The sequence below is a fragment of the Raphanus sativus genome, chromosome 6, assembly GCF_000801105.2.
Source record: "Raphanus sativus cultivar WK10039 chromosome 6, ASM80110v3, whole genome shotgun sequence".
Lineage (NCBI taxonomy): Eukaryota > Viridiplantae > Streptophyta > Magnoliopsida > Brassicales > Brassicaceae > Raphanus > Raphanus sativus.
This window is the reverse complement of record NC_079516.1, coordinates 51,547,118-51,571,940: the sequence shown is the minus strand read 5'-3', so window position 1 is coordinate 51,571,940 and position 24,823 is coordinate 51,547,118. Positions and strand designations below refer to the sequence as shown.

The 24,823-nt window shown below is 35.1% G+C and overlaps 6 protein-coding genes, 1 long non-coding RNA gene and 1 pseudogene across 8 annotated transcripts; 4 read left to right on the top strand and 4 right to left on the bottom strand.

Annotated features, from left to right (window-relative positions):
- The first annotated feature begins 173 nt into the window (after positions 1-173).
- On the top strand, positions 174-3,912 carry LOC108808938 (protein trichome birefringence-like 39). The gene is made up of 5 exons (XM_018581047.2): positions 174-623; positions 1,366-1,537; positions 2,149-2,324; positions 2,408-2,566; positions 3,514-3,912. The coding sequence occupies exons 1-5, from the start codon at positions 322-324 to the stop codon at positions 3,803-3,805; spliced, it is 1,101 nt and encodes a 366-aa protein (XP_018436549.2). The 5' UTR covers positions 174-321; the 3' UTR covers positions 3,806-3,912.
- A 423-nt stretch (positions 3,913-4,335) lies between these two features.
- LOC108808836 (mitogen-activated protein kinase kinase kinase 20-like) lies at positions 4,336-5,624 on the bottom strand (annotated as a pseudogene).
- LOC108808929 (uncharacterized) lies at positions 5,480-8,521 on the bottom strand. Of its 2 annotated transcripts, none has more exons than XM_018581036.2 (4): positions 7,450-8,521; positions 6,420-6,594; positions 6,149-6,329; positions 5,480-6,057 (listed from the first exon to the last, which is right to left on the bottom strand). In XM_018581036.2, the coding sequence occupies exons 1-4, from the start codon at positions 8,423-8,425 to the stop codon at positions 5,638-5,640; spliced, it is 1,752 nt and encodes a 583-aa protein (XP_018436538.2). In that variant the 5' UTR covers positions 8,426-8,521; the 3' UTR covers positions 5,480-5,637. The 2 variants fall into 2 exon arrangements, with proteins under 2 accessions (XP_018436538.2, XP_018436540.2); XM_018581038.2 differs by having other exon boundaries at positions 7,459-8,521.
- Positions 8,522-8,713: 192 nt separating this feature from the next.
- Positions 8,714-12,122, top strand: LOC108808940 (serine/threonine-protein phosphatase PP2A-3 catalytic subunit). The gene is made up of 11 exons (XM_018581050.2): positions 8,714-8,968; positions 9,509-9,565; positions 9,662-9,745; positions 9,823-9,894; positions 10,015-10,086; positions 10,285-10,325; positions 10,660-10,726; positions 10,964-11,155; positions 11,254-11,343; positions 11,446-11,553; positions 11,638-12,122. Exons 1-11 carry the CDS (start codon positions 8,876-8,878, stop codon positions 11,701-11,703), a joined length of 942 nt encoding a protein of 313 aa, XP_018436552.1. The 5' UTR covers positions 8,714-8,875; the 3' UTR covers positions 11,704-12,122.
- Positions 12,123-12,647: 525 nt separating this feature from the next.
- Positions 12,648-12,962, bottom strand: LOC108808837 (uncharacterized). The gene has a single exon (XM_018580935.1). It carries the CDS (start codon positions 12,960-12,962, stop codon positions 12,648-12,650), a length of 315 nt encoding a protein of 104 aa, XP_018436437.1.
- A 2,511-nt stretch (positions 12,963-15,473) lies between these two features.
- LOC108808838 (MATH domain and coiled-coil domain-containing protein At2g42475-like) lies at positions 15,474-17,743 on the top strand. Its single transcript, XM_056987949.1, has 5 exons — positions 15,474-15,639; positions 15,778-15,944; positions 16,199-16,425; positions 16,505-16,773; positions 17,092-17,743. The coding sequence occupies exons 1-5, from the start codon at positions 15,539-15,541 to the stop codon at positions 17,666-17,668; spliced, it is 1,341 nt and encodes a 446-aa protein (XP_056843929.1). The 5' UTR covers positions 15,474-15,538; the 3' UTR covers positions 17,669-17,743.
- Positions 17,744-18,467: 724 nt separating this feature from the next.
- Positions 18,468-20,151, bottom strand: LOC108808943 (uncharacterized). The gene is made up of 3 exons (XR_008935187.1): positions 19,875-20,151; positions 18,781-19,527; positions 18,468-18,705 (listed from the first exon to the last, which is right to left on the bottom strand). It is a non-coding gene; the product is annotated as an uncharacterized LOC108808943 (long non-coding RNA).
- Positions 20,152-20,901: 750 nt separating this feature from the next.
- On the top strand, positions 20,902-23,040 carry LOC108808935 (MATH domain and coiled-coil domain-containing protein At2g42475-like). The gene is made up of 4 exons (XM_018581045.2): positions 20,902-21,095; positions 21,205-21,356; positions 21,781-21,980; positions 22,076-23,040. Exons 1-4 carry the CDS (start codon positions 20,995-20,997, stop codon positions 22,982-22,984), a joined length of 1,362 nt encoding a protein of 453 aa, XP_018436547.1. The 5' UTR covers positions 20,902-20,994; the 3' UTR covers positions 22,985-23,040.
- The last annotated feature ends 1,783 nt before the right edge of the window (positions 23,041-24,823 follow it).

Here is a 24,823-nt window from a genome sequence, read left to right as displayed (position 1 = left end):
TCCAAATTATTGACAGTGAAAATATAATGCAAACAGTAGAAAAGGAAGGTGGAAAATGATAAATTAGATTTTGGAACGGACCTAGTACGTGTTAAAAACACTATTATTAAACGAATAAGGACACATAAAGAATCTTGTTTCTTGTTTCCCTCGTTCCCATGTGATGTTAACAATCAATCTTTCTCACACTCTCTCTCTTTCTCTCTTGTGGGGTTTGCAATATTATATAAGTATATACCAAAACAGTCCAAGGCACATCTTTCCAACACACCAATCTCTCGCCAGAAAACACAGAGGATCTGAATCTCAGATCGAGAGAAAATGGGTTTCTCTTCCCAAGAAAACCCTTCTCTTTTCTTCTTCTTCTTCTTGCTCTGTCTCTCCACAGTTTCTGCTTACACCAACACAAGCAGAAACAATGGCGAGGAAGGAGGAAGAAGAGAGCTAGCTTCTTGGAGATGCAATTGGTTTAGAGGGAGTTGGGTTTATGATGTAACGTACCCACTTTACGATCCATATAAATGTCCATTCATCGATCCACAGTTTAACTGCAAGAAGTATGGTCGTCCTGACAATCTTTATCTTAAGTATCGATGGCAACCTTCCTCTTGCTCTCTCCCCAGGTACTAACTACACTCTCTCTTCTTATCTTCTTACATTCTTTTAGTCAAAAAAAATTCTTCTTACATTCTTTAATTAAAGGTTTTGGTTTTGATTCACATTAATTCAATCAAACATTTTGTGCGTGTTTTAATCCGGTTTCTCATAAATTAAAAAGAATAATAAAATTGTTTTATTTTTTCTTATGTCAGTAATTTTCTCATTTTTCCCTGTTCTATTGTGAATAATTCTGTTTATTTCCATTAATAAATAAGGAAAACTGGAGAGTTATTTTGTTGGTTTAATGCCTTTTACAGAGAGGTTTAATCATATTGGTAAGAAAGGTTTCAAATGAATTTCAAAGTTAGGAGAGTGGTATTCTCTCTCTCTAACTGTTCTGTTTTTTTTCCTCTTTTCCTCTTTTGTATGTATTGTTGGCCTTTTTGATTTCAAAATTTGAAACTTTTGTGAAAGTTGCATTGGAGCAATAATGTCTCGATATCATCCCCATTATTTCACTCTCCAGAAAGGTGTAAAACCGAATCCAAAGCACAAACCAAAAATGTTATTTGATTAAGAAAATTTTTTTAAAAAATTGATTCATAGTTAAAATGTATACATATAATCAAATTTTCAAAATGTATTATTTAAACTTGTATTTTTAGTCAAATTAGTAAGTAAAAGATATACAGATTAATCATTTGGATTTTAGTCTTCTTTCCGGTCCAGAATTGAGGTAGAAAAAATGTTTGTTATATTTGTCAGATTCAATGGGTTGTATTTCTTGAGGAAGATGAGAGGGAAAAAGATAATGTTCGTTGGAGATTCACTAAGCACAAACATGTGGCAATCTCTTGCTTGTCTAATTCACGCTTGGGTTCCTAACGCTCGTTACACTCTTCTTACCCAAAAGGGTCTAGCTTCCCTCACCTTCGAGGTTCGTTCATTTTTATAATTATAATTTCTTCTAGTAAACTCATTTAATAAAATACTTATTCCGTTAAAAAGTAGTGTAATATTAGTTGAAGTATGATTCTTTGCCGTGGAAATAATTTGGGTTTTCAGCTTTATAGTGTGAAAAGTTTCTTTTTGCTTAAATAAAATAGGATAAAGTGAACGGCAGAAAATGAGATGGGGCTAAAGTTTCTCTTTCTTTGTCTCTTTTGATTTGATATAAAAAATAATGATGCTTTCTTTATAAAAACACTATTATCATAAGAGAATGAGCAGAGCATTTAAGAGATGAACGTGATTAGTGGCCTATTTCCTAAAAAAGAGAATCTTTCGGAATATCATGTCATGTTATCATCTTTATGATCATGAGCCACAAAACAGATATATTCGATTTCTTTTTGTTTACTTTAATTCATATGATATTTTGAGCACATGGCTGCAAATATCAACTTCATATTTACACATTTCAAAGGGCAGATGAGATGCATTGTGTAAAGTTTAGTTTCGGTTCACAAATTATATACAATAACGTCGAAAATATATATAATATCTAGTGTAATAACATGTGAGTTTGTCTAAATGGTACGGACGCAGGACTACGGAGTGACACTAAAGCTATACAGAACACAGTTCTTAGTGGATTTAGATTCAGAGAACGTTGGACGAGTGCTTAAGCTGGATTCCATTAAGCAAGGCAAGATGTGGAGAGGCATGGACGTCTTGATTTTCAACAGTTGGCATTGGTGGACCCATATTGATCACATCCAGCCGTACGCTTTTTCTTTGGCTTTTGTCTGTGTCTTCTTGAGTTTTGACTCATCTGATGACATCTACATGTGTTTGTGTGGACCAGGTGGGATTACATGGAAGATGGGAACAGATTGTACAAAGACATGAACAGACTGGTCGCTTATTACAAAGGGATGACCACTTGGGCTCGATGGGTCAATGCATTCGTCAATCCATCTAAGACCAAGGTTTTCTTCAATGGCGTTTCTCCTGTTCATTACGAGTAAGTTAACAAAGAAACCTGTTTTAATGGGTAGTTGATGTTAAGAGCTAAGAAGCTAGGGAATCATAAACATTTTAATGTTGATCTTAATATAAGAAATTGATAATTTAAAGACCATGTGATCTATGTATAATCTATCTTATTAAAACAGAAACATTCTGTTGGACCTAACATTTATTTTGTAAGTTTTTAAATTAAATACACCTTTATACTTTATAGTTAAACCTACATTAAATCACTAATGTTCTTTTCTTTATACTACTATCTATGTTTCCAAACAATATACTTATTTCTTTATACTACTATCAATGTTTCCAAACAATATATTTTTATACTACTATCAATGTTTCCAAACAATACAATAATTAATCTTAGTTATTTTATATATATCATTTTCTCTTTAAAATTTTGTAGAAACGTTATAATTTCATAAATTGCAAAATAATGAACTTTAAAATTTGGATTATAAGATTACAAATTATGAAACTATTACAATTTAAATCCAATTAGATTACATATCGGTCATCCATCAGTTCAATCGGTTAGTCTCGGGTTTTAGTGATTTTTTTTAATATGTATATTTTAAAAACCTAAATTGAATTGTCAGATCTCCGGATTAACCGGTATAATCACAATCGGGTTGAATTTAAAAACACTGATTTAAATGCAAAAATATTTTAAATACACACTCTTTAAAAATTACCAAAATATTTGTTAAATTATTAGTGAAATTTTTCATCGTAAAATATTCCGCGCTTCCAAAGCGCGGGTCAAAATCTAGTAGCTCTTTAAAGTTTATGGGTCAATGTTTCATCTGTTTGTTTGTGGTCAGAACCGGGCCATACTATTATTTTGATACTATGCATTATTGTCTAGGTGATTATGGTTTATGCACTTCTCTAACATTATCTAGGCGTTACTTTAATTAGATGATTTTTTATTGGCAGTGGAAGGGATTGGGGAGAGCCACTGAAGTCATGTAAGAGTCAGACACAACCATTCTACGGGAGGAAGTATCCAGGAGGGCCACCAGTGGCTTGGGTGATTTTAAACAAAGTGTTTAGAAGATTGAAGAAACCAGTCTATTGGCTCGACATAACCGGTCTATCTCAGCTTCGTAAAGATGCTCACCCTTCTGCTTACAGTGGGAACCATCCTGGTAATGACTGTAGCCATTGGTGTCTTCCTGGTCTACCTGATACTTGGAACGTACTCTTTTACTCGGCTCTTTTCTCTTAAAATCTCTTTTGTTTTATGTATAAGTTACTCAAGAACAATCTATTTCTTTAGTTAACTTTCAATTGTGATCGCTTGATTCTTGACTGAAATAACGTTTTAGACTAAAACTTTTAGATGCTAACGTGACTCTGAAAATGTTGAAAACATCTCAAGAATACAATTTACACAGCCGTGGAAGGATTTAGTACCCGAGTTATTTAGGTCTGGATATGTTTTTTTGTTTGTGTTTATATGTATACTGAAAATTTACAGCAAACAATACATAAATCAGATTTTCTACACTATAAAATATATAATTTGGTTTTACAAACGTAAACCATAAAACATTCAACAGAACGTCTAAATCATATAATTTTCTTTAATGAGAATTGACTTCTCTCACGGAAATCAAACATATGATCCTATAAACTCTACTATTTGATCTAAAAGTTATAGTCACAATACTAATTTCTATTTTTTCCGTTGGTACTGGTTTTTGTGTTAGTGTTTGCATTTACAGTAAAAAAACATTATGCATATGCACACTGAGTATAAACAAAATGTAAATAAACAATCGATCCAGACTTACAGTAAGAATTCAATTATCTAAGAATAAATAAATTTTCTTATTAGATATAAACAAAACAAACAATCGAGACCTTCAACCATCAAGTTCAGCAAAGAGGCACCGGAGACCAAACATGTCCTCTTCACACAAGAATCGATGTAATAGCAAACCCGAAGCACTTCCTCTATCCTCAGGGTTTCTTGCGAAGCAAGTTTCTAAAAAAAATCCCTTGCATCATACGGCACATTCTTTGGAATCTCAGGCGCTTCTCCACTCAACAAAACAGACGCAAGATCATTAAACCCAAATCTAGGCCACACCGTTATAGACCGACTCTGGTGACATGTAAATAGGCGAGCCTACAAACGGAGGATTAGACTCCCATGTCTCAGCAACATCTCCTACTTCGGTAGAAGACCCAAAATCCGAAATCTTTAGCTCGTAAGACCGTCCACACGGGAACATAAGGAGGTTCTCTGGTTTGAGATCACAATGAACATAACCTAGGTTATGAACAGAGACCAATCCTCGAAGAATCATACGTGTGAAGTCCTTGATCATCGTTTCAGGCAACTTGCTATCTTTGTAACTGTCCATGAAATTCGCTAGACTCCCTACAGTTGCATACTCCGTAACCATCTTGAAGATTCTCCAACCGTCCACGTCTAAGTCCTCTACCAAGTCATAGTTTCTATAGCATTGTATGATGTTTCTACATCCTTTGAGCTTTGATAGAACCAGAGCTTCTCTTTGAAGAAAGTACGAGTTTTCGCAGTCGGAGGCTTTCACGGCGGTGACGAGCCATCGCTTTTGGTGTATCTGACGAGGTCTACTGATCCAAACGTACCTTTAGACAAGAACTTCACGAACTCTGTACTTATATGCTTTAATTCACTTGAGGAAGTTGAAGTCACCTTAGATATTGAGGATTTATACCTAATGCATGAAGTTGATGATTCCTAGATATGACAATGTAGCTAAAAATAAATAAATGAATGTGTAATTTTTGATAATGATAAATATATAATATTCTTTTTGGAAGTAGGAAATTTTCATTATATTTGTATTTAACTTGTGTATAAAAATATTTTTCAATTTTCAAAAATATATTTAAAAATATGAAAAAGTAGAGGTAAAGGTGTGTTTGTTTTGGATTAAAATTAAAATATGGATAGGAATAGGATACATAAAAGAAAAAAAAATACTCAAGTAATTCTTCTTCTAATTTCATTCAACAAAGACAGGATTCAAAGCAAGAGCATCAGTTATCATCTAACTTCTTCTCTTATTCCATTTGGCCAAAATATCTGCCTGCGATGGTGATGAGCATATTCGCCATGATGATAACTTGCTCATCTTCAACCTCTAACGCACGAACACTAGCACACTTCCTCAGAAGAGCCCTGAGACAAGCACAAGTATCACCATCCAAAGGAGTGTCCACTGATGCACACAATGCTACTACCCATATACAGTCACTGTCTTGTAAACCGCTCTCCTTCTCAACCAAACATATCCTCTTTTTCAGCCTTGATACCCGCGTCACCGAGTCCATTCCTTGTATTTCCGAAACCACCACACCAAATGACTCGTCTGTAACCGTGTTGAGACGTGTACTGAACATCCCCATAAGCATATACTCTGTAGACGGACTTGATGACATGATCTCGTCACCGAAGAAGTTGTTGTCAGTTTGTGATAAGGCCTGCATAAAAAAAAAGACAACACTAGTGCCATTCAGCTCTTGTCCATTAAGAGTAAACACTGATAGTAAGCAAGTTAGTTAGAGGAAGTACCAGGCGAAGGTGTGAGAAGTCAGAAAGTAATGAGTCTTCCCATTCCTTGAGCGGTAACAAGTGCTCTGGACATTTGGGGATTTCAGGTATCTGTGGCATGTAGACACTTTGCTCTTTCGTTATGTACTTGCTTTCATCTATCTTGGCTACTTTTACATTGGGAACACGCTTTGCTTCCCACCTAAAATATGAAAAAACAACATTTACCATACATGCCAAAAAAAAATGCAGATACACTGAAAGATGGGAAACAAAGAGACAAAATATATACCTGACTCGTCTTAAGTATTCAAAGCCATCTTCTGGTGGTCCAGATTCGAAATCAGGTTCTCCATCAACCTCAAAGGCAGGTTTCAAAATGCTATTGTAATCGTCATTATCTTCACTGTACTCTTCCTCCTCTTCTTCTTCTTCAAGTGTTAAATCATCCATTCCTTCTTTGGTGCCTATATTTTCTCATCAAGAGGAAGAGTAGTCAAATTTGGTGATTGAAGTTGTATGTGTTTCAGAGTAAGTAATTTGCTTGGAAACAAATAAGAGCTAGAGACAGAGAAAGAATTTGCTTCCAAAAGTTTTGATTTTTTTTGTTTTATTGAAGATGAATGAACATTGTACAATTTCAGCCAAAGAATTATGGCTATACACACTCTGAACCTCACTAAATGCCCTTTTTACAATCTGAACCAAGAATCTATGTACAGAGAGAATGACTTAGGTATTCACACGGTTTCTGTTGTGTCATAGAAAAGGGGAAAAAAAGAAAGAAGTTGTAGAGTGTCTTAAGAAAAAAAAAAGAGTTGGTGAACAAAGGGACTTTGACAGGTTTCTTCAGGTCACGGCTCAATGTACAAAGACATTCACACGGTTTCGTCTTGGTACAGCCGATACAGAACCTGTGGAAAAGAAATGAAAAAGGCCTCTATCAAACGATATCTTTTTTTGGAACGGAGGAGAGAACGGATCAACAAAGAACAGATCCGGAAACAACATCAAAAAGGCTGGTAGAGTGGTTTGAATATAGATACTTGGGGAAAAAAACACTGAGGAAAGAGTAGACACTAAACCTAACCAGAGAAAGAAGACATAAAACCCCTTTGAGTATAGCTAGAGGGATAGAGACACAAACACATACTATATATGCATAAGGTGAGGATATAGCTTAAAGGTGAAACGTGAGCTTAGATGATCAAAATTTGGAGTGTGGCCTATTTTTCTTAGACCTAAAGTTTTTCTCAACATGTTCAAACCAACAGAAAATGCAGCCAGATTAGATGAAAAGTAAAGCAAGTAGAGAGGGTTACCGAGAATACCGATGCCACTCGACTTTGAATTCTTCTGATTCATCTTCTTCAAGCTAACTAGACCTTCGTACTCACTCACCAGCTCAGGTAGGAGCCTAGCGTACATGTCACTCCACAGTTTCCTCTGATTCCCCATGTTAGCATACCTCATCGACTTCATCTGGTTCAAAGAGTACATTATCTTGCCGCCACTTGCTTCAACGTGTTGATGCTTCACTCCAGTTTTCTTATGCTTCCTCGGTGCTTCCTTATCATCACCGTGTGCGGTTCCTGACCTCTTGGCATGATGATGATGGTCTTTACCTTTCTTGCAGAAAGGAACGACATTGAGCAGCGCAGTGTCGTCAACCACATCGATCTTCACAGACCTCCCAACAAAAGCGTTGTCTTTAACTCTCACTCTCTCCACCTTCTGATGAAAATCAGAAGCCACAGCGAGCGTCTCCGCATCTTCCTCCTTCCTGAAGATTGCTCCGGTTTCGATCTCAGCCAACAGTCTCCTCTTCTCAGCCTCCAAAAGTCTCTGCACATCGGAATCTTCTTGTCCCTTACAAACAACGGACACATCAGTCTCCTCCATCTTGTGCACATCATCTTGTAGAGCAGAGGTCTCCTTGATCTGTTGCAGTTCCTCACCAACCTTGTTCTCTTCAAGAAACGCGGAGGCAGCTTCAGATACAGAGAGGACTCCAGGACAATCCACATCCATAGCCTGGGCTTCAGATAAAGAAACTTCAACAGAATCCGGATGGATACTCTCACTATCTTCTTTCTCAGTAACAGAAGCAAAAGGCGAAGACTTTACTTGATTCTTTGAGCTTATCTCTACAACAGAGTCGTTCTCTAGTGGAGGAGACAAAGAAACGACCTTTAGCGAGTCTTCTTCAGCCGAATCTTCGCGAGAGATAGAAGCTTTCTCTGAGGAGGTTAGTGGGTCTTGCACAAGACACTCATCGGAGTCAGATCTCGTCGTCATCACACAGAGCGAGCGAGTGAGCGAGAGAGAAGAGAGACGGGTGAGCGCAAAACCCTTAAAGGAAGACGAATAGGCGAAGAAAGCAACAAAAAATAAAACCTTCTTCTCGAAACTGTTAAATAAGTTGGACCCGGTTTAACTAAACCGGAAACTTTCGGAAGCCAATAACCGGGTTTATTATGTCCTCTTATTCCCGTACCGGTGAGGATTTTTTAAAGGGGGGGGGGTATTATGGTAATAACCGAGAATACATCTCGAAAGCCTACAAACCACTCGCTTCTCTTCTCTCACGCGCCATTCCCTTTTCGATCTTCTTCTATCACTCAGAGAGAGAAAGAGGGGCGGAGAATACGCAGATTCAATCCAATTTAGGGTTAGAGATTCCCCTAATTTGGAAAACCTAGTTCCTGAGTTTCCCCGGATCGGACGAAGAAGAGGGAAGTAACGAGAATGGGCGCGAATTCTATACCGACGGACGCGACCATTGGTCTCGATGAGCAGATCTCGCAGCTCATGCAGTGCAAGCCTCTCTCTGAGCAACAGGTGGCCTTCCCACTTTCTCCTCATATGATTTGGATCTGTGTTTTGTTTGAGAGCTAGTTTTCATCGGGTATATATATGCGATTATCGGATTTTTTATTAGGAGAGTTTTTTCAGATTGTATCAAAAAATGAAGACTTTCTGGGAAAAGTTTAGATCTTTGACGTATGTGTAAGCTCTCACGGCAGTTTTGTGGGGTTTGAGAATTGGCTTTTGCGTTCTACAGTTTGATGATGAGTTTTTGGATTCGTAATTAACCACATCAAAGCTCGTGTTTTTATCTTCTTTGTAATGTGTGGACAATGGGGATTCTCCTCTCATTTATCGCCTTGGAGGCTTGTCTTTTGATGTAGAGTATAGGATTTGCTTATTCGCGTTTGTTAGCTGCATCACTGGTTTTTCAGATAGGAAGGAAAAGAACAGAAAATTAAACTAAATTAAAAAAAAAAAAACTTGGTGCTCAATAGAGAACCTTTTAGTAGCTCAAGCCAGCCAAAAACTTGATCAGTAATTCCAGGGTTCTTTTGTTTTGTTTTCTTATAGGTTAGAGCATTATGCGAAAAAGCAAAGGAGATCTTAATGGATGAAAGCAACGTTCAGGTTTCTTCTTTCTCTCGCCTGCTTTTGGCCATTATATTTTCTCTCTGCTACTAGCGATGAATTTATTATTTCCTTAATTCTTTTCCTGCAATGCAGCCTGTGAAAAGCCCTGTGACAATCTGCGGTGACATTCATGGACAGTTTCATGATCTCGCTGAGCTTTTCCGTATTGGGGGAATGGTAACATATATATTCATCACCGTTTTCTAGCACTTGATTCAAATCTTACGATTATTCGTTTTGCCTCTCTTGTGCAGTGTCCTGATACCAATTACCTGTTTATGGGAGATTACGTTGACCGTGGTTATTATTCTGTTGAAACTGTTACGGTACGAGGATATTAGATGCATATTTCTTCTCTCTTTCTTTCCTCATTCTAAAGTAGTATTGTTTGGTCGGAATATGATGTACGTTGACACTGTTTCTCCGTCTTATCCTTTTTTTTTCAGCTGTTAGTTGCCTTAAAGTTGCGATATCCTCAGCGAATTACCATTCTTAGAGGAAACCATGAAAGTCGTCAGGTAGATTAATCCTTTATGATCTTATTTATTACTCTGTCCACTGCAAAATTCACCTTCTGAGATCTTGGTTTGTCCACCTTTTTTCTTATAAAATTTTGTTCTTCTCTACTGTCACTGTGCATTTTGTGCGCATTAGTTTGCTGCTTACTAGTGTTATCATCTGACGCAGGCGTTCTTTCTTTTTCTTTTGTTTGACAGATCACTCAGGTTTATGGATTTTATGATGAATGTCTGCGAAAGTGAGTCTTCCGAAAAAAAATCCTTCATGTTAGGTTGCATCCAAGTAATTCATAGCGTCATTAGCATTACCGTTGTCCTTTTTTTTTTTTGCATTTGCTACATGTGTATGGGTGTGGTAGTATGTCAAAACTGTCATGTTTTGCTTCCCTCTCCCTCCTACCTGTCTCTGTGAATGCTTTAAGCTTAGATTGCTTGCTTATAACATTGCTCCTATATTGTATTATCTTACACGTCCGCATTTGAAGCTTATTAACCTCCACCTAGAAATGCATTTGATTAATTTGGGTTGTAGATTCTGCCACTTTGTTTGACAGAAGGTTGCTTTTCTTGCAGGTATGGCAATGCAAATGTTTGGAAAATCTTTACAGACCTCTTTGACTATTTCCCACTGACAGCCTTGGTTAGTGCCTCTCATTTTTTCACACGTTTCTTCCTCTTTTATGATGTTGGTGGTGTTGACACTACATGTTAAGTCATGTACTCTTTCAATATATAGATGCTTAATCCTTTGTCTTGTGCTAGCAGTATTCTTTTAAACTAAAGAGTTGTTTTTGTATTGTGCTGTCGTATCTCTTTGGCTAGTGTCAGACGATGGTGCTTTCTATAAATTAATCACATTATGTTATTCCATTTGCAGGTTGAGTCAGAAATATTTTGCCTTCATGGTGGATTGTCTCCATCAATCGAGACCCTTGACAACATAAGGAACTTTGATCGGGTTCAAGAAGTGCCCCATGAAGGGCCCATGTGTGACTTATTATGGTCTGATCCTGATGACCGTTGTGGTTGGGGCATCTCTCCTCGTGGTGCTGGATATACGTTTGGTCAGGTAATTATAAGAACGATCCTGAATCTCTTTCCGTTTCTCCGTTTAAATTAAGTGCCCAAGTAATTGACTTACATCTCTTTTTCATTTTGTTTCCATAGGACATATCCGAACAGTTCAACCACTCAAACAGCTTAAAGCTGATCGCCAGAGCCCATCAGCTGGTTATGGATGGATACAACTGGGCTCATGTAATATTTCAACTCAACCCTTCTCTGTTCTTTCCCTAGCTTTGCGTGGCTTGAGATTCTTTGCTCATTATTATATACTTTATACTTTTTTTCCAACGACAGGAGCAAAAAGTGGTAACTATCTTCAGTGCACCAAACTATTGTTACCGTTGTGGGAACATGGCTTCGATTCTCGAAGTTGATGACTGCAGGAACCACACCTTTATTCAGGTCACCCAGATGTCTTGTCTGCTTATGAAATTAGTTTAGAAAGAAAAGATCATTAACTAAAAGAAAATTTAACAATGAGTGCAGTTTGAACCAGCACCGAGGAGAGGAGAACCAGACGTTACTCGGAGAACACCAGACTACTTCCTGTGATCACTGGATACAGAGTCACCTCTCAGCAGCTGCAACCAACAACTGAAAAGTCCCAGTTAAGATTGCTGTGTGTTTTTTTAAGTTCCAACTTAGTCCCACCACCGAAAGTATAGTGTGTGTTATAGGCGAAGAAGACCCTCTCTTACCTTCCTCGATAACCAAGAAGAAGAGAAAAGAGGTCAATGGACTCTCTACAATACCCATTATGCACAATTGTTTATTAACTTCTTTTTCTGCATCAGAATGTCTTTTTCATGTGAGAGATCTGTTTAATTTGATTTCTTGTAATTCTTCTCTTAAATTTCTTCTATTTTTTTTTTGTTTGTTTGTTTGTTTAGAAATCCAATGAAGATTTTTTATTGGAACTTTGATGTTTTGTTTTTAAAAATCTTGAGATAGTAACAATGGAGTTTACTGAATTCATCCACTTGAAACATTAGTTAGTCAATGTGAGCGTGATATTAAGATCGATAGCAGACCATGCAAGTTATGTGCCTACATAAAAAAAGAGGAGGTCTAGCCTGTCTTCTTCTCTATCGGGGATCTGTTGTTGAGTTTGGGAATGTAGAAACTGGAGTAGTGGACCTTGTCTGGGATGCCAAATGTGTGTACAAAAATGTAGCATGAAGAATCCTTCAGTATATATATATATATATATATATATCACAGGATCAGTATGTGTGCTTAGTGCACTTAATTTTCTTATATACATATGTAAGGCTTACAGAGATGTGAAGAGAGTTTGTGACTATAGAAATTGATTTATTCATTCAAAAAAAAATTGATTTGTGTATCAATTATGTGATACTATCAAGGATATATATAGTATGTATATGTTAGCATGTATCTTCTTCCATTACTAAGAAATTAATTAAATAAATATAAATGAGAATATCAAATAAGAACGTTTGATTCACTTTAAAAAAAAATATTATTAAAAATTATTAGAAACGTGAACCATCAGGTTCAGGGACATAATTAACATTAAGACAAATGTTTTTGAACGTCTTAATAGGGTAAGGCGGGCTAGGATAGAAAAGAAAGAAGCAAGTATCAGAGTTTATTGAATAGACTGCTCTGCAACAAGCTCTTGATAGCCTGCTGTAATCTTTGCCAGATGCTAATCTCAACGCATCGAAACATCCTGGTACGAGATTTATATTTCCTGTCGGACATTCATCAGCTTCTGATTGTAGGAAAACCAATGCCGAGATCAGGGCTAACACCATAAACATCACGTTGGTTTGCTTTAGTTTCATTTTCTTAAAAAGAAAAGTTTCTTCAAAAAGAACAAATAACAAAATTTGTTTGAAGGGGTTGGATTGTGTGGAGTTGAGATCTTCGTCTCGGTGAATATATATAGGAAAAATAATCTGTATTAGAGTGTTGTGCCGGACAAAGAAATTTGGACTGTAAGACGTTTCGGAAAGATTTTTTTTTTTTTTTTTAGAAAGGGCTTAAGTTTCGGAAAGTTTTATATACTTGTGCTTGACCATACGCATATTTAGACGTTACCAGTCAATTTGCATAATCAAACCTTGAATTTAAAAAGTTCCATAGAAGTAGATATAGTTCCCATCTTTGAAGTAATCATCCAACGTAACAAAAAAATAATTTAATATCAAGAAATCAATAAATGGATATCATCTCCATCCTCGAATAATAAGAATTCATTCAATTTTTTAAAATAGAAGAAGAAAATCACTGAATACGAAGAATCAATAAAGTAGATATCGTATATCTCCTTTATTATTTGATTCATATAGCTCTACTATAAAATTATGTAACTATATTTACGTGTAATACGATAATTATTGTGTAAGATATGGGAAAGATGACGAAGGAGTCAATTATGCAATTTTTGAATGCCCCTGTTTTATAAGCATGAACATTGACATCGATTGCATTTTAGCCATTATTTTTTTCCATATCGAATGTGTTTTCAATCTAAATTATTTGTTGTGGAAAAAAATGAGAATAGAGGCCCCATAAGTAGACAAAAATCTATATTTATGGGATAATCTGATATTTCTGAAAAGTCAAGAATAATTAGTAGTTCAGAGAAATCAATTGAGATCAGAAACTAGCTAATAGACATGTCCCAAACGACTGTAATTCTTGGTTTGACGCAAACTCAAAACCAAGCGATGCTGTACAGCCACCACACCAGACACATAATACACATCCTTTAGTTTGCAAAATATTTGTTTGGTTGATAGATCTTGGACTATAGAATCACAATATTGTAATTACAGATGTGTATAATGTTAGACGAAGTGGGAAATGAACAGTTTATGGAGTTGGAAAATAAGGAAAGACGATTGTGCATTGTATTATTCACAATTTAGTTTTATTTATTTAAATATGCATGTATTTTCATAATAGTTTTAATAACTTGATATATGTTGATTTTTTTAAAAGAAATTAGAAAATAAATCGATGACCAATAGAAGATTATATACATATAACTGTAAATTGTTTTGAAGCTCATGAATGCATATCAATATTTACAATAATTAAAATAATTTATAAATTCTAAATAACTTTATGCTTTAGATTTATTGAAAGATAAACTAAAATATATTTTAAATAATATTAAAATAAATATTCAGATTTACTTGTGGTTAATTTAAGTTACACAAACATAAAAAAAACATAAGATTGAAAACAAACTAGAAATAAGAAAAGAAAAAAATTAATTATAATAAAATATAATAAATATACCTCATTAAAAGTATATAGTGTTATGTATCTAAAATATTTGAAATTATTTTATCAAATTATTCTTATTGTAAAATTATTTTTTAGTTTCCTTTTTAATATCTCTTAAAAATAGGGACTAAATTTTGTGATTGTTTTTTAGAAATCATATTATATATAAATAAAATATAAATTTTTCTGTTACTGAAAGATATTAAGAGTCAACTAAATATTATAAAAATAAATAAATAAATTTTAATAACATTAATTATAAAATATTATTAGTAATATTGAAAAAAATCAATAATACTAATTATAAACTATTATTTGATTGAATTTCAAACATTGTCACATTTATTATCATTACTAGTAGCAACAAATTGAAAAGAATTTTGGAATTTTTTTTATTGACTATAATGTAAAGCAATGTAGTAAAAAAATTTGATCAAAGTAATGTAGTAATTAGTTTTTTTTTTGGTAAAACAATGTAGTAGTTAGTTAATTACCCTATAGTAGTATTCAACTGAATTCTTCCGGTAATTCCCTCATCAACATGTTTTCCTTTAATTGGGTTTAAGTTTTCTCTCGACCGTTACTCTCCTTTAAGGCTTTGCAAGCGCAGGATTTTTATGATAAAATTTTTCATTAATAATTTAACAAATATTTTGTTAATTTTTTTTAAAAAATGTGAATATAATTTCTCGGGTAAGCCCAGTGAGTTATCCTCGGGTAAGCCCAGTGAATATAATTTCACAATAGTTTACATGTTCTTTATCCTCGGGTAAGCCCAGTGAGTTGGGCATATAATTTCTTAAAATTTAATATTCTTCAGTATACAATATTTTCATCAAGATTATGGAATTTTTCTTAGTGATAATTATAATGGAAAAGTACTAGAGAAATTTCTTTTAAAATTTTATCTTATCATATAAAGAGAATATTTTTTTTTGTTTAATTAACTATTTTGCTTCGAGTATTCCTATTGGGCTAGGGTTTCGAAGAAGTTTTCCTGTTTTTTTTTTGCGTCCTCTATAAATAAAACATCTATATCCGTGAAAGTATACAAAGTTTCTGAAAAATTCGTCTTTGCTGAAAATAACAAAATCTACCAGATATTTTTTTGGGGGGATCAAATATGTGGGATCAAAAACCTTGTTTCACGCTTGAGATAGGTAACTTCTCGAACAAGGAAACTGTCATAGCCTCGAATGTATTCGAGGCTGACGGATGCGAATGGTAAAACATAGAAGAATCTAAACTTAAACTTTTACTTGTTAAAGTCTCTCTGTCCTTTTGTTCTCGGAGATTGATTATTCATTGTTTTTTTTTTTGTACCTAGCAGTGTTTCATCTTTTGTTTTATACATTCTTTCAGGTATCTTTCAGTTCATCCAAAGGGAGTTTCTGGTCGTTTTAATGGTCACTTGTGTTTGTTACTCAACGTTGCAAATCGCAAATCCTTGCGAACTGGATGGCGAAGAAGTGCTAAATTTTATTTCCGTGTGCTGAGTGAGTCCAACAAAGAGCTCTATAGATCACCAAGTAATGGAGTTACATCTTTCCCCGTTTGACTCTTTTCTTTTCATTCTTTTTGTTTTGAAATTTCATGTGTTTGGAGTTTACAAACGTATAGCACTAAGAGAGCACCTCTTGGATATGAATTGAGAGGTCTGATAGTTTATTTCAGCAAAGAGATGCAAACTGATTGGATAATATCCCACAAACTCATGTTTGAAATCTTGAAGAGGTAGCAACTATACATAAGCATGTGAACTAAACTTTTTGTCTTTTTGTAGCTGAAAAGTCAAAGAGATTGTTTTGCGCTTGGAATCCAACATGGGGTTTCCGAAAGATCTTGCCTCTAAGCAAGTTTCAAGAAGAAGGGTTTTTGGAGAAGGACCAACTCATCATTGAAGTCTACATCAAAGTTGTTGAAGCTTTTGATGGAGAGGGTGGAGATGTGCCCGAGAACAAGAAGCAGGAGACTGTGGATATCAACGGTTTTCAAGTTTTTGCTGCCTATGTAATGTCTCTTCTTTTATTTCGGGATAAAAACATATGATTTATATGGATGAGTAACAAAAAACACGCTTTCTTTGCAGGTTGCTTCAGTGAAAAAGATATTCGCAGAGCACGTGGTGAAGACAGAATACAAGAATACTCTAAGCAAAGCTTGCAGAAAGTTGAGTGAGCTGGTGGAAGTAGGATTCAAGCTAGACTGGTTGAGGTCAAAGTTTGATGAACTTTCCTTGAAGAAGAAGGCAGACGGTGTTGATGAGTCTTTGGTTCAACAACAAGAGGAACGCATCAAGAATCTTGAACTGATGGTATCAGGCTTCAACAAAGACTGTTTGAACTCAAAGCTTAAGGAGCGCATCGAGAATCCTGAGCTGGTGGAATTAGAGCTTAAGCTGGACAGTCTGAAGTCGAAGCTTGAAGAGGTTTCCTTGGAGAAGAAGAAATCATATGATGCTCATGATGAGTCTTTGGTCCAACAACAAGAGGAACGCATCAAGAATCTTGAAATAATGGTATCAGGCATCAAGAAGGACTGTTTGAAGTCAAAACTTGAGATCTCCTTGGAGATGAAGAAATCATATGATGCTAGTGAGTCTCAGGCCCAACAACTTGAGGAACGCATCAAGAGTATTGAGCTACTGGATCTAGGACTCTTGATCGACTGTTTGAGTTCAACGCTTGATGCTGATGAGTCTCGTGTCCAAAAACTTGAAGAAAGCGTCAAGAATCTTGAGTTGATGGAATTAGGGTTTAAACTGGACCGTTTCAAGTCCAAGCTTGAGGAGATTTCCTTGGAGAAGAAGAAAGCCTATGATGCTTCTGAGTCTCGAACCCAACTACTCGAGGGACGCGTCAAGAACATTGAGCTAATGGAAACAGGCTATAAACTGGACAGTTTGAAGTTGAAGCTTGAGGAAATTTCCTTGGGGAGGAAGAAATCATGTGATGCTAGTGAGTCTCGGGCCCAACAACTCGAGGAACGCATCAAGAATGTTGAGCTACTGGATCTAGGACTCTTGATCGACTGTTTGAATTCAACGCTTGATGATGACGAGTCTCGGGTCCAACAACTGGAGGAACGCCTCAAGGATCTTGAGGGGATGAAAGTAGGATCAAAGCTGGATTGTTTGAACACAAAGATTGAGGAAAACGTCAAGAATACTGAGCTGGTTGTGTCTAGTATCAAAGTTGAACTAGACAAGAAGAAGGACAAATCTACTGCTGACGGATTTTTGTTGGTCAACTAGGCTTATTGTTATATATAATTAAAAATAAACAAAACGTATTTACTATTGCTGAGACAAATTATATAATATTCTTAGAACTAAAATGTATAAATATTATTTATTGACTTTTTAATAAGTTATTATTTTATCCAATTTTTACATGTGTAATTAGTAGATAGTTTTTTAATATATTTTAAAATATAAAAACTATAATGATTTTTAGAACGTGGTTCTTTATTAGTTTTATGATTTTTTTTCATACACTGTGTGATATTTATTTTATAATTAAAACCCTATTTTCACATATAAATTCAAGTTAATATTTAATAACCACGTTGTGGTGGTTTAGTGGTTTCCACTAGAGGATGAATGCCTTTATGGTCAAGACCAGGGTTTAATTCTCCTCTAGTGCGAGATTACTAACTCCACACGTGGCCATGCGGATATGGATCTATGCTTTCGATCCATTTAAATACTCGGGAGAGGGTCTATCCGTGGGCTGCACCTCCCACCCGGGGGTTAGGTCTGTGTCATTAATTTACCCGGGTTTAACTCTTTTTTTATTACAAAAAAAAGAAACTATAATAATTTATCTAAAAAGACAAACACATAACATCAGTTTACCAATCTCTTAGAGCATCCTTATTGCTAGGACCAAAATGATGTATCTTAGTATATTTTATTAGTTTTTTTAGATTAAGAATCAAACTTAAGATACATTACTAAATGTGTAGATTATTGCTAAAGATTTTTGGTGTCTCTTAGATAATAAAACTTGAGATGGAAGAAAGAGTTTGAGATGGAACTTGAAACAAGCACATGTAGATTAAATGATATATTAAGATAAGAACATGAAAACAATAGCAAATGCTGGGACTGAGCATTGTTATCTTAACTTTTGCAAGGAAAGAAACTAAAATTAAGAAACAAAGAACTAGGAGTTGTTCATCTTCTCCGAGTTGATACAAAAACGGTGAGAGGTTGATTCGTTACAATACTAATATTTTGTCAAGAAGAAGATAAAAGTTACCTTCCAGGGAACACACACGTTCCTCTACCTGCACAGAGAATCAGTAAAACATGAATCAGTAAACAGAAAAAAGAGGTGAATGAGATAACGTTTTTCACATTACTTGGATCAGTGGTAGTAAGCGTAGCAACTCCTTTAAAGTCACAACCCCCGAAGCTTTCCCCGTCTTGTGGTAATAAGCATTAAACGTCACATTACTTGGATCTCGGATTCGACATTCTCAAGCTTGCGCTTGTGGTCGGAAGGCTGCATGGGGTAAGCGATGACATCTTCCTCCGCCATAATTGATCGGGGAAAAACAAGAAACGCCGCTTATTTGGTGATGAATCGGTGAGACCTAACCATCTTAGATGGACCATGTTAGAGTGTGGAGGTCGAAAACGTGGAGATGGTTGTCCACGGGGACACGGGGCTGGAACTCGCCCCCAAAAGCGTACACTTAGGAGGGTGTATTCAACTAAGAGTTTTAAGTGATTTGTATTAAAATGACAAATCTACTGTTATTCAAACGTGGATTTTAAAAAACACTTTAAAATCCAGTGTTATTGAACTTGACATTTTATAAAACACTCTGAAATCCACTGTTATTGAACAAAATTTAAGTTGGAGATTTTAGAGTACTTTAAGTGTTTCTAGAGTGTTTGAGAGGAGTTCCTTAGTTATAAAAATAAAAATCCAAATCCCACTGTTTTAGATGAGATTTTAGAGTGTTTTAACAAAAGTCACACCAAATTCTCCAATTCTCCTGCAATCATCTCAAAACTCATTAAAAATCAAATCGCTTACTGTTGCCTACGAGAGCTATGGCGTGAGAGCTTCTTGCTCCTGGTACGGTTTCTTTCTGTTTTAGCTGAAAAAAGAAACAGAGAAGACAAGAACACAAATATAAAACTATTCAAATAATCTACAAAGAGTAAACACTCCATTGTCATCAGTAATTTCAAACCATCATCAACAAAGTTCATTCCTTTTCACTTATTAAAAAAATATCCTTTTGTTTGTTCTAGATCACTACAGTAAGGATTAGCTAAAATCAAATCAAAAACAGAGAAGAGACAAGAACACTAGTTTTTTATGAGTTTGTTTGTGTTGAGGTTTCACTGCGAATCAACAAGAACATACAAATCTCAATGTCAGCAAACACATAGATTTCAATGAAACACTAGGAATCGAGATGAGATCAAGGAGATTGATTACCAGCATCGGCCATGTAAGAGAGAGCAGAGAGCCTCGTAAGCTCCACGTTTGGTCATGGCAGATCCTTTGAAAAGCCGATCGTCTCTGAAGCTTTTACCGAGAGCGAGAGAGAGATAGAGAACCGGCAGAAACAAAGTCAGCGCCTTTCAATTTCGATTCACAAAACATCTGCTGGAATTCGACTCAGTTTGTGGCGATGATTGTGAGCGAGAGGGAGAGAGAAACAGAACCAAAGAACGGAGAAAGTGACGTGTGTCCGTAAAGACATTCATTTTTGTATTTTAATTAAGACACGTCCTTGAACGTCCTTCTATTATTAAGTGTTTTTTATTTTCTTTTTAATTAAAATTAAACTAAGGACGCTCTAAGATACAGTGATAATGATGCTCTTAAAGTTTTAGCATGCTCAAAATTTTAAACAAGGAAAATGAATACATATAAATGATATTTTACCTTAGTTATAACCATATTTTGTGTGGTTAAAATTACTAACATGAGTTTGTTTTAAAATTAAAATGATAAAATAACTATATTTAGTTAGAGTAACATTAACTTCAGATAAAATATGGGTCAGTTAGAAAACTTACGGGTCAATGCTATAAGTTTTGCCATAACACAATTTAAAATTAAAGTGGGGTCAGTTGACCTCTTCCCTTCCACATGCCTACGCCCCCGGGAAATAAAGACGGCGAGGGAGCTTCTGTACAGATTGAAGTTTCCCGTTTCGAATTACATATTCCTGTGGGTTACGTGGGCGTGAAGTGTCTCAAAATTAATATTTCTTTAGTATACAATATTTTGACAAGATAATGGAAAAATTTAACATTTTACCAAAGAAAAAAGATAATGGAAAAATTCTTAATGATAAGTATTATGTAAAAACACTCGAAATTTTACATTCTGGTCTTATCATATAAAGGGAAAATATTTTAGTTTAATTAATTATTTTGCTTTGAGTATTCCTATTGGGCTAGGGTTTTAAGGAAGTTCTCCTTTCATCTTTTTTGTGTCCTCTATATATACAGGACTTCTTATGCCTGAACGTATCATCATACAAAGTTTCTGAAAATTTCTTCTTTGCTAAAAAATAACCAAATCTACCAGATTCTGCAAGTCGAATATGTGGGATCAAAACCCTAGTTCCAGGTTTGAGATAGATAACTTCTCGGACAAGGAAGCTGCCATAGCGTCTAGGGTATTCGTGGCTGGTGGTTGCGAATGGTAAAACATACATTTATCTCTTCATGTTCTCGGAGATTGATTTATTTGATTGTTTTTGTACCTAGCACTGATTACAAAACGGTTTCATCTTTGTTTTATAATCTTTCAGGTATCTTTCAGTTTGTCCCAAATATAATGATCACTTGTCTTTGTTCCTCAACGTTGCGAATCGTGAATCCTTGCGAACTGGATGGAAAAGAAGTGCTAAATATTACTTCCGTGTGCTGAATAAGTCCAACAGAGAGCTTTATAGATCATCAGGTAATGAAGTTATATCTTTTCTTGTTCGGCTCTTTTCTTTTATTCTTTTGTTTTTGTTTTCTTTTGGAATTTCATGTGTTTGGAATTTACAAACGCTTAGCGCTAAGCGACTAGTGATAACCTATTGTGATGAGCTTACATAGGCCTCATTGATAAAGAACTTAACTATACATAAGCATCTATACATAAGCATGTTTGAATCTTGAACTCAAACATGCTTGAATCTTGTGATGAGCTCAAACATAAGCATGCTTGAATCACTGATAAAGAACTTAACTATACATAAGCTCTTTTGTGGTGCTCTTTTGTGATGAGCTTACATAGGCCTCAAACTCATGTTTGAATCTCGAGAGGTAGCAACTATACATACGCATCTGAATGATGAAGAACTTAACTTTTTGTTATTTTGTATAATGTTCCACAGTATACGGTAGGAGAGAAAGTGTGGTTTTTTGCGCTAGGAATCCAGGATGGGGTGTCAGTAAGACCTTGCCTCTAAGCAAGTTTCAGGAAAGTGGGTTTTTGGAGAATGATAAACTCATCATTGAAGTCTACATTAAAGTTGTTGAAGCTTTCGATGGAGAAGGCCGGGATATCAATGGTTTTCAAGTTTTTTCTGCTCATGTAAGTCAAAAAAGGATACGTCTTTTCTCTTTGTTTTTGAATAAACAACATATGAATTTTTATGGAAGACTAACAAAACCACGTTTTCTTGGCAGGTTGCTTCAGTGAAAAAGACATTCGGAGAGCATGTGGCCAAGAAGGAATACATGAATACTCTAAGCAACGCTTGCAGCAAGTTGAGTGAACTTGCCGAAGTAGGAGTCAAGCTGGACTGGTTAAAGTCAAAGTTTGATACCTTCAAGAGCAAGAACACAGACGATGGTGCTGCTGATGAGTCTCTGGTCCCACTACTCGAGGAACGCATCAAGAATCTTGAACTAATGGTATCAGGCTTCAAGAAGGACTGTTTGAAGTCAAAGTGTGAGAGGAAGATATCACATGCTGCTGATGAATGTCGTTTCCAAAAACTGGAAGAAAGCGTCAAGAATCTTGAGCTGATGGAACTAGGATTGAAACTGGACAGTTTGAAGTCGAAGCTTGAGGAGGTTTCCTTGGAGAAGAAGAAATCACATGATGCAGTTGAGTCTCGGGCCCAACTGCTCGAGGGGCGTCTCAAGAAGATTGAGCTAATGAAAACAGGCTCTAAACTGGACAGTTTGAAGTTGAAGCTTGAGGAGATTGTTTTGGAGAGGAAGGAATCATATGATGCTTATGAGTCTCGGGTCCAACAACTCGAGGAACGCATCAAGAATATTGAGCTGATGGATATAGGATTCAAGCTGGACTGTGTGAATACAAGGATTGATATTTCTGGCGAGTCTCTAGTTCAACAACTCGAGGAACGTGTCAAGGACATGTCAAGGAAAGTGGGATTCAAGCTGGCCGATTGTTTGAATACAACGATTGAGGAAAGGTCCTTAGAGAGGAAGAAATTTGATGATGCTCGGTTCCATCAACTTGAGGAAAGCGTCAATAACATTGAGCTAATGGTGTCGGGTCTCGAAGTTGAACTAGACAAGAAAAAGGACAAATCTGTTGCTGAAGGATTTTTGTTGGTCGACTAGGCTTTTGCTTGATGTAGTGATCAAGTTTTTAGTTTATTGATTCTTATTTAGAAGCACTAATGTCTTTTCATTTTTCTCCTTTTATTTTGGTTTTTAGTTTTGCACTGTGAACTCTAGAGATTTGATATAATCATAAGTGTTTTTTTTTCGTTCTGATTTAATCCCAATTAACCAATAAAACGATGTTTCTCGTAGCTAAACAAATTTTCACGTTGGCAGGAAACTAATATTATATATATAAAGATATTGGTCAACTAGGCTTTGCTTGATGTAAAGATCAACTATATTCTAGAGATTCGGCTTCTAAACAAAACGACATGGTGTGGAAGCACCTTAGCCTAATGGTTAAGGTCTAAAGGCTTCTACACCCAGGTCTGGGGTTCGACTCTCAGACTATGCAATTTATTGCAGATTTTCTCAATTTCAGGTTTCAAGTCCCGGAGAGAACGCGATTTATTAGACAACTATGGAGATTATGGAAGGAAAGATTACATGTAACTATGCGATTATGGAAGGATCTTCATAAGACAGGTAATATTGTCGGTTGTCGAATCGTTTATGTAATGTTCCTAATAATTGTAATATCATAATAAATCAGCGTTAAAAAAAAAAAACGACATGGTTATGTGTTTCATTCTCTGTATCTTAATAACTTACGTTTTCGTTGGATCATGTTTTAGGTTAAAGTGCACCCCTTTCTTGCTCTAATCTTTGATTCCAATCCTTAGAAACAATCTCCTGTTCTAAATCTTTATCTCTAAATCCATACAATTCAAAAAAAAAAATCTATCTCCATTGATTAATCCATTGACTACACAAGCAAAATCGGATGGATCTATTAATGGGCTCTTTTGGACCCTTCTTTTTCTTTGTAACCAAATTTTTGGACCCTTCTTAAGAGGCTTCAGATATATATATAGATCTTTCATTTCGTTTCTAGTTGAGGTTGAATCCGCATCTCGAGCTCTCTTAATGGCATCAAAAGCAGAATCCTTAAATAACAGTAGCGGAGCTATAAATTTTTTCAACTTGAGTCAAATTTTCAAAATATTAATGGTAGAAAAACACCAAAATATTATATATCAAAAATATTTTTTAGATTATTGTTATATATATTTAAAAAAATGTATTTACTATTGCTAAACCAAATTTAATAAAAAAATTAGAAGTCAGAATTTATAATTATAGTCTATAATTTAGATTAAACTAATTGACATTAAAATATTATTTATTGACATTTTAATAATTTATTATTTTATCCCATTTTACTTATATAAAACCTGAATTCCTGATAGTTGTTTTAGTATATTTGAAAATATATAAAGCTAGAATAATATATAATGCTCAAATTTAAACAAATAAAATGAATACAAATATATTATATTTTACTTTAGTTATAAACATATTTTGTGTGGTTAAAAATATTCATATGAGTTTATTTAATTAATACGATGAAATAATTTTGTTTTATTTGTTTAATATTTTTTGTCAGCAAATAATTTTATTTAGTTGGAGTAACATTGACTTCAGATCATATAGGGGTCAATTAGAAAACTTTAAGTGGTCAATGCTATAGATTTTTCCATTACACTTGAGATAATTAAAATTAAGTGGGGTCAGCTGACCCCTCCCTTCCACATGCCTCCGCCCTGCGAAATAAAGACGGCGAGCTCCTGTAAAGATTGGGGTTCCTGATTTCAAATCAGGTTCTTGTGGGGTTTACATGATAATGGAAATTCTTAATGATAATTTTGTTAAGATAATGGAAATTCTTAATGATAATTATAATGTAAAAACACTAAAATTACATTTTGGTCTTATTATATAAAGAGAAAAATA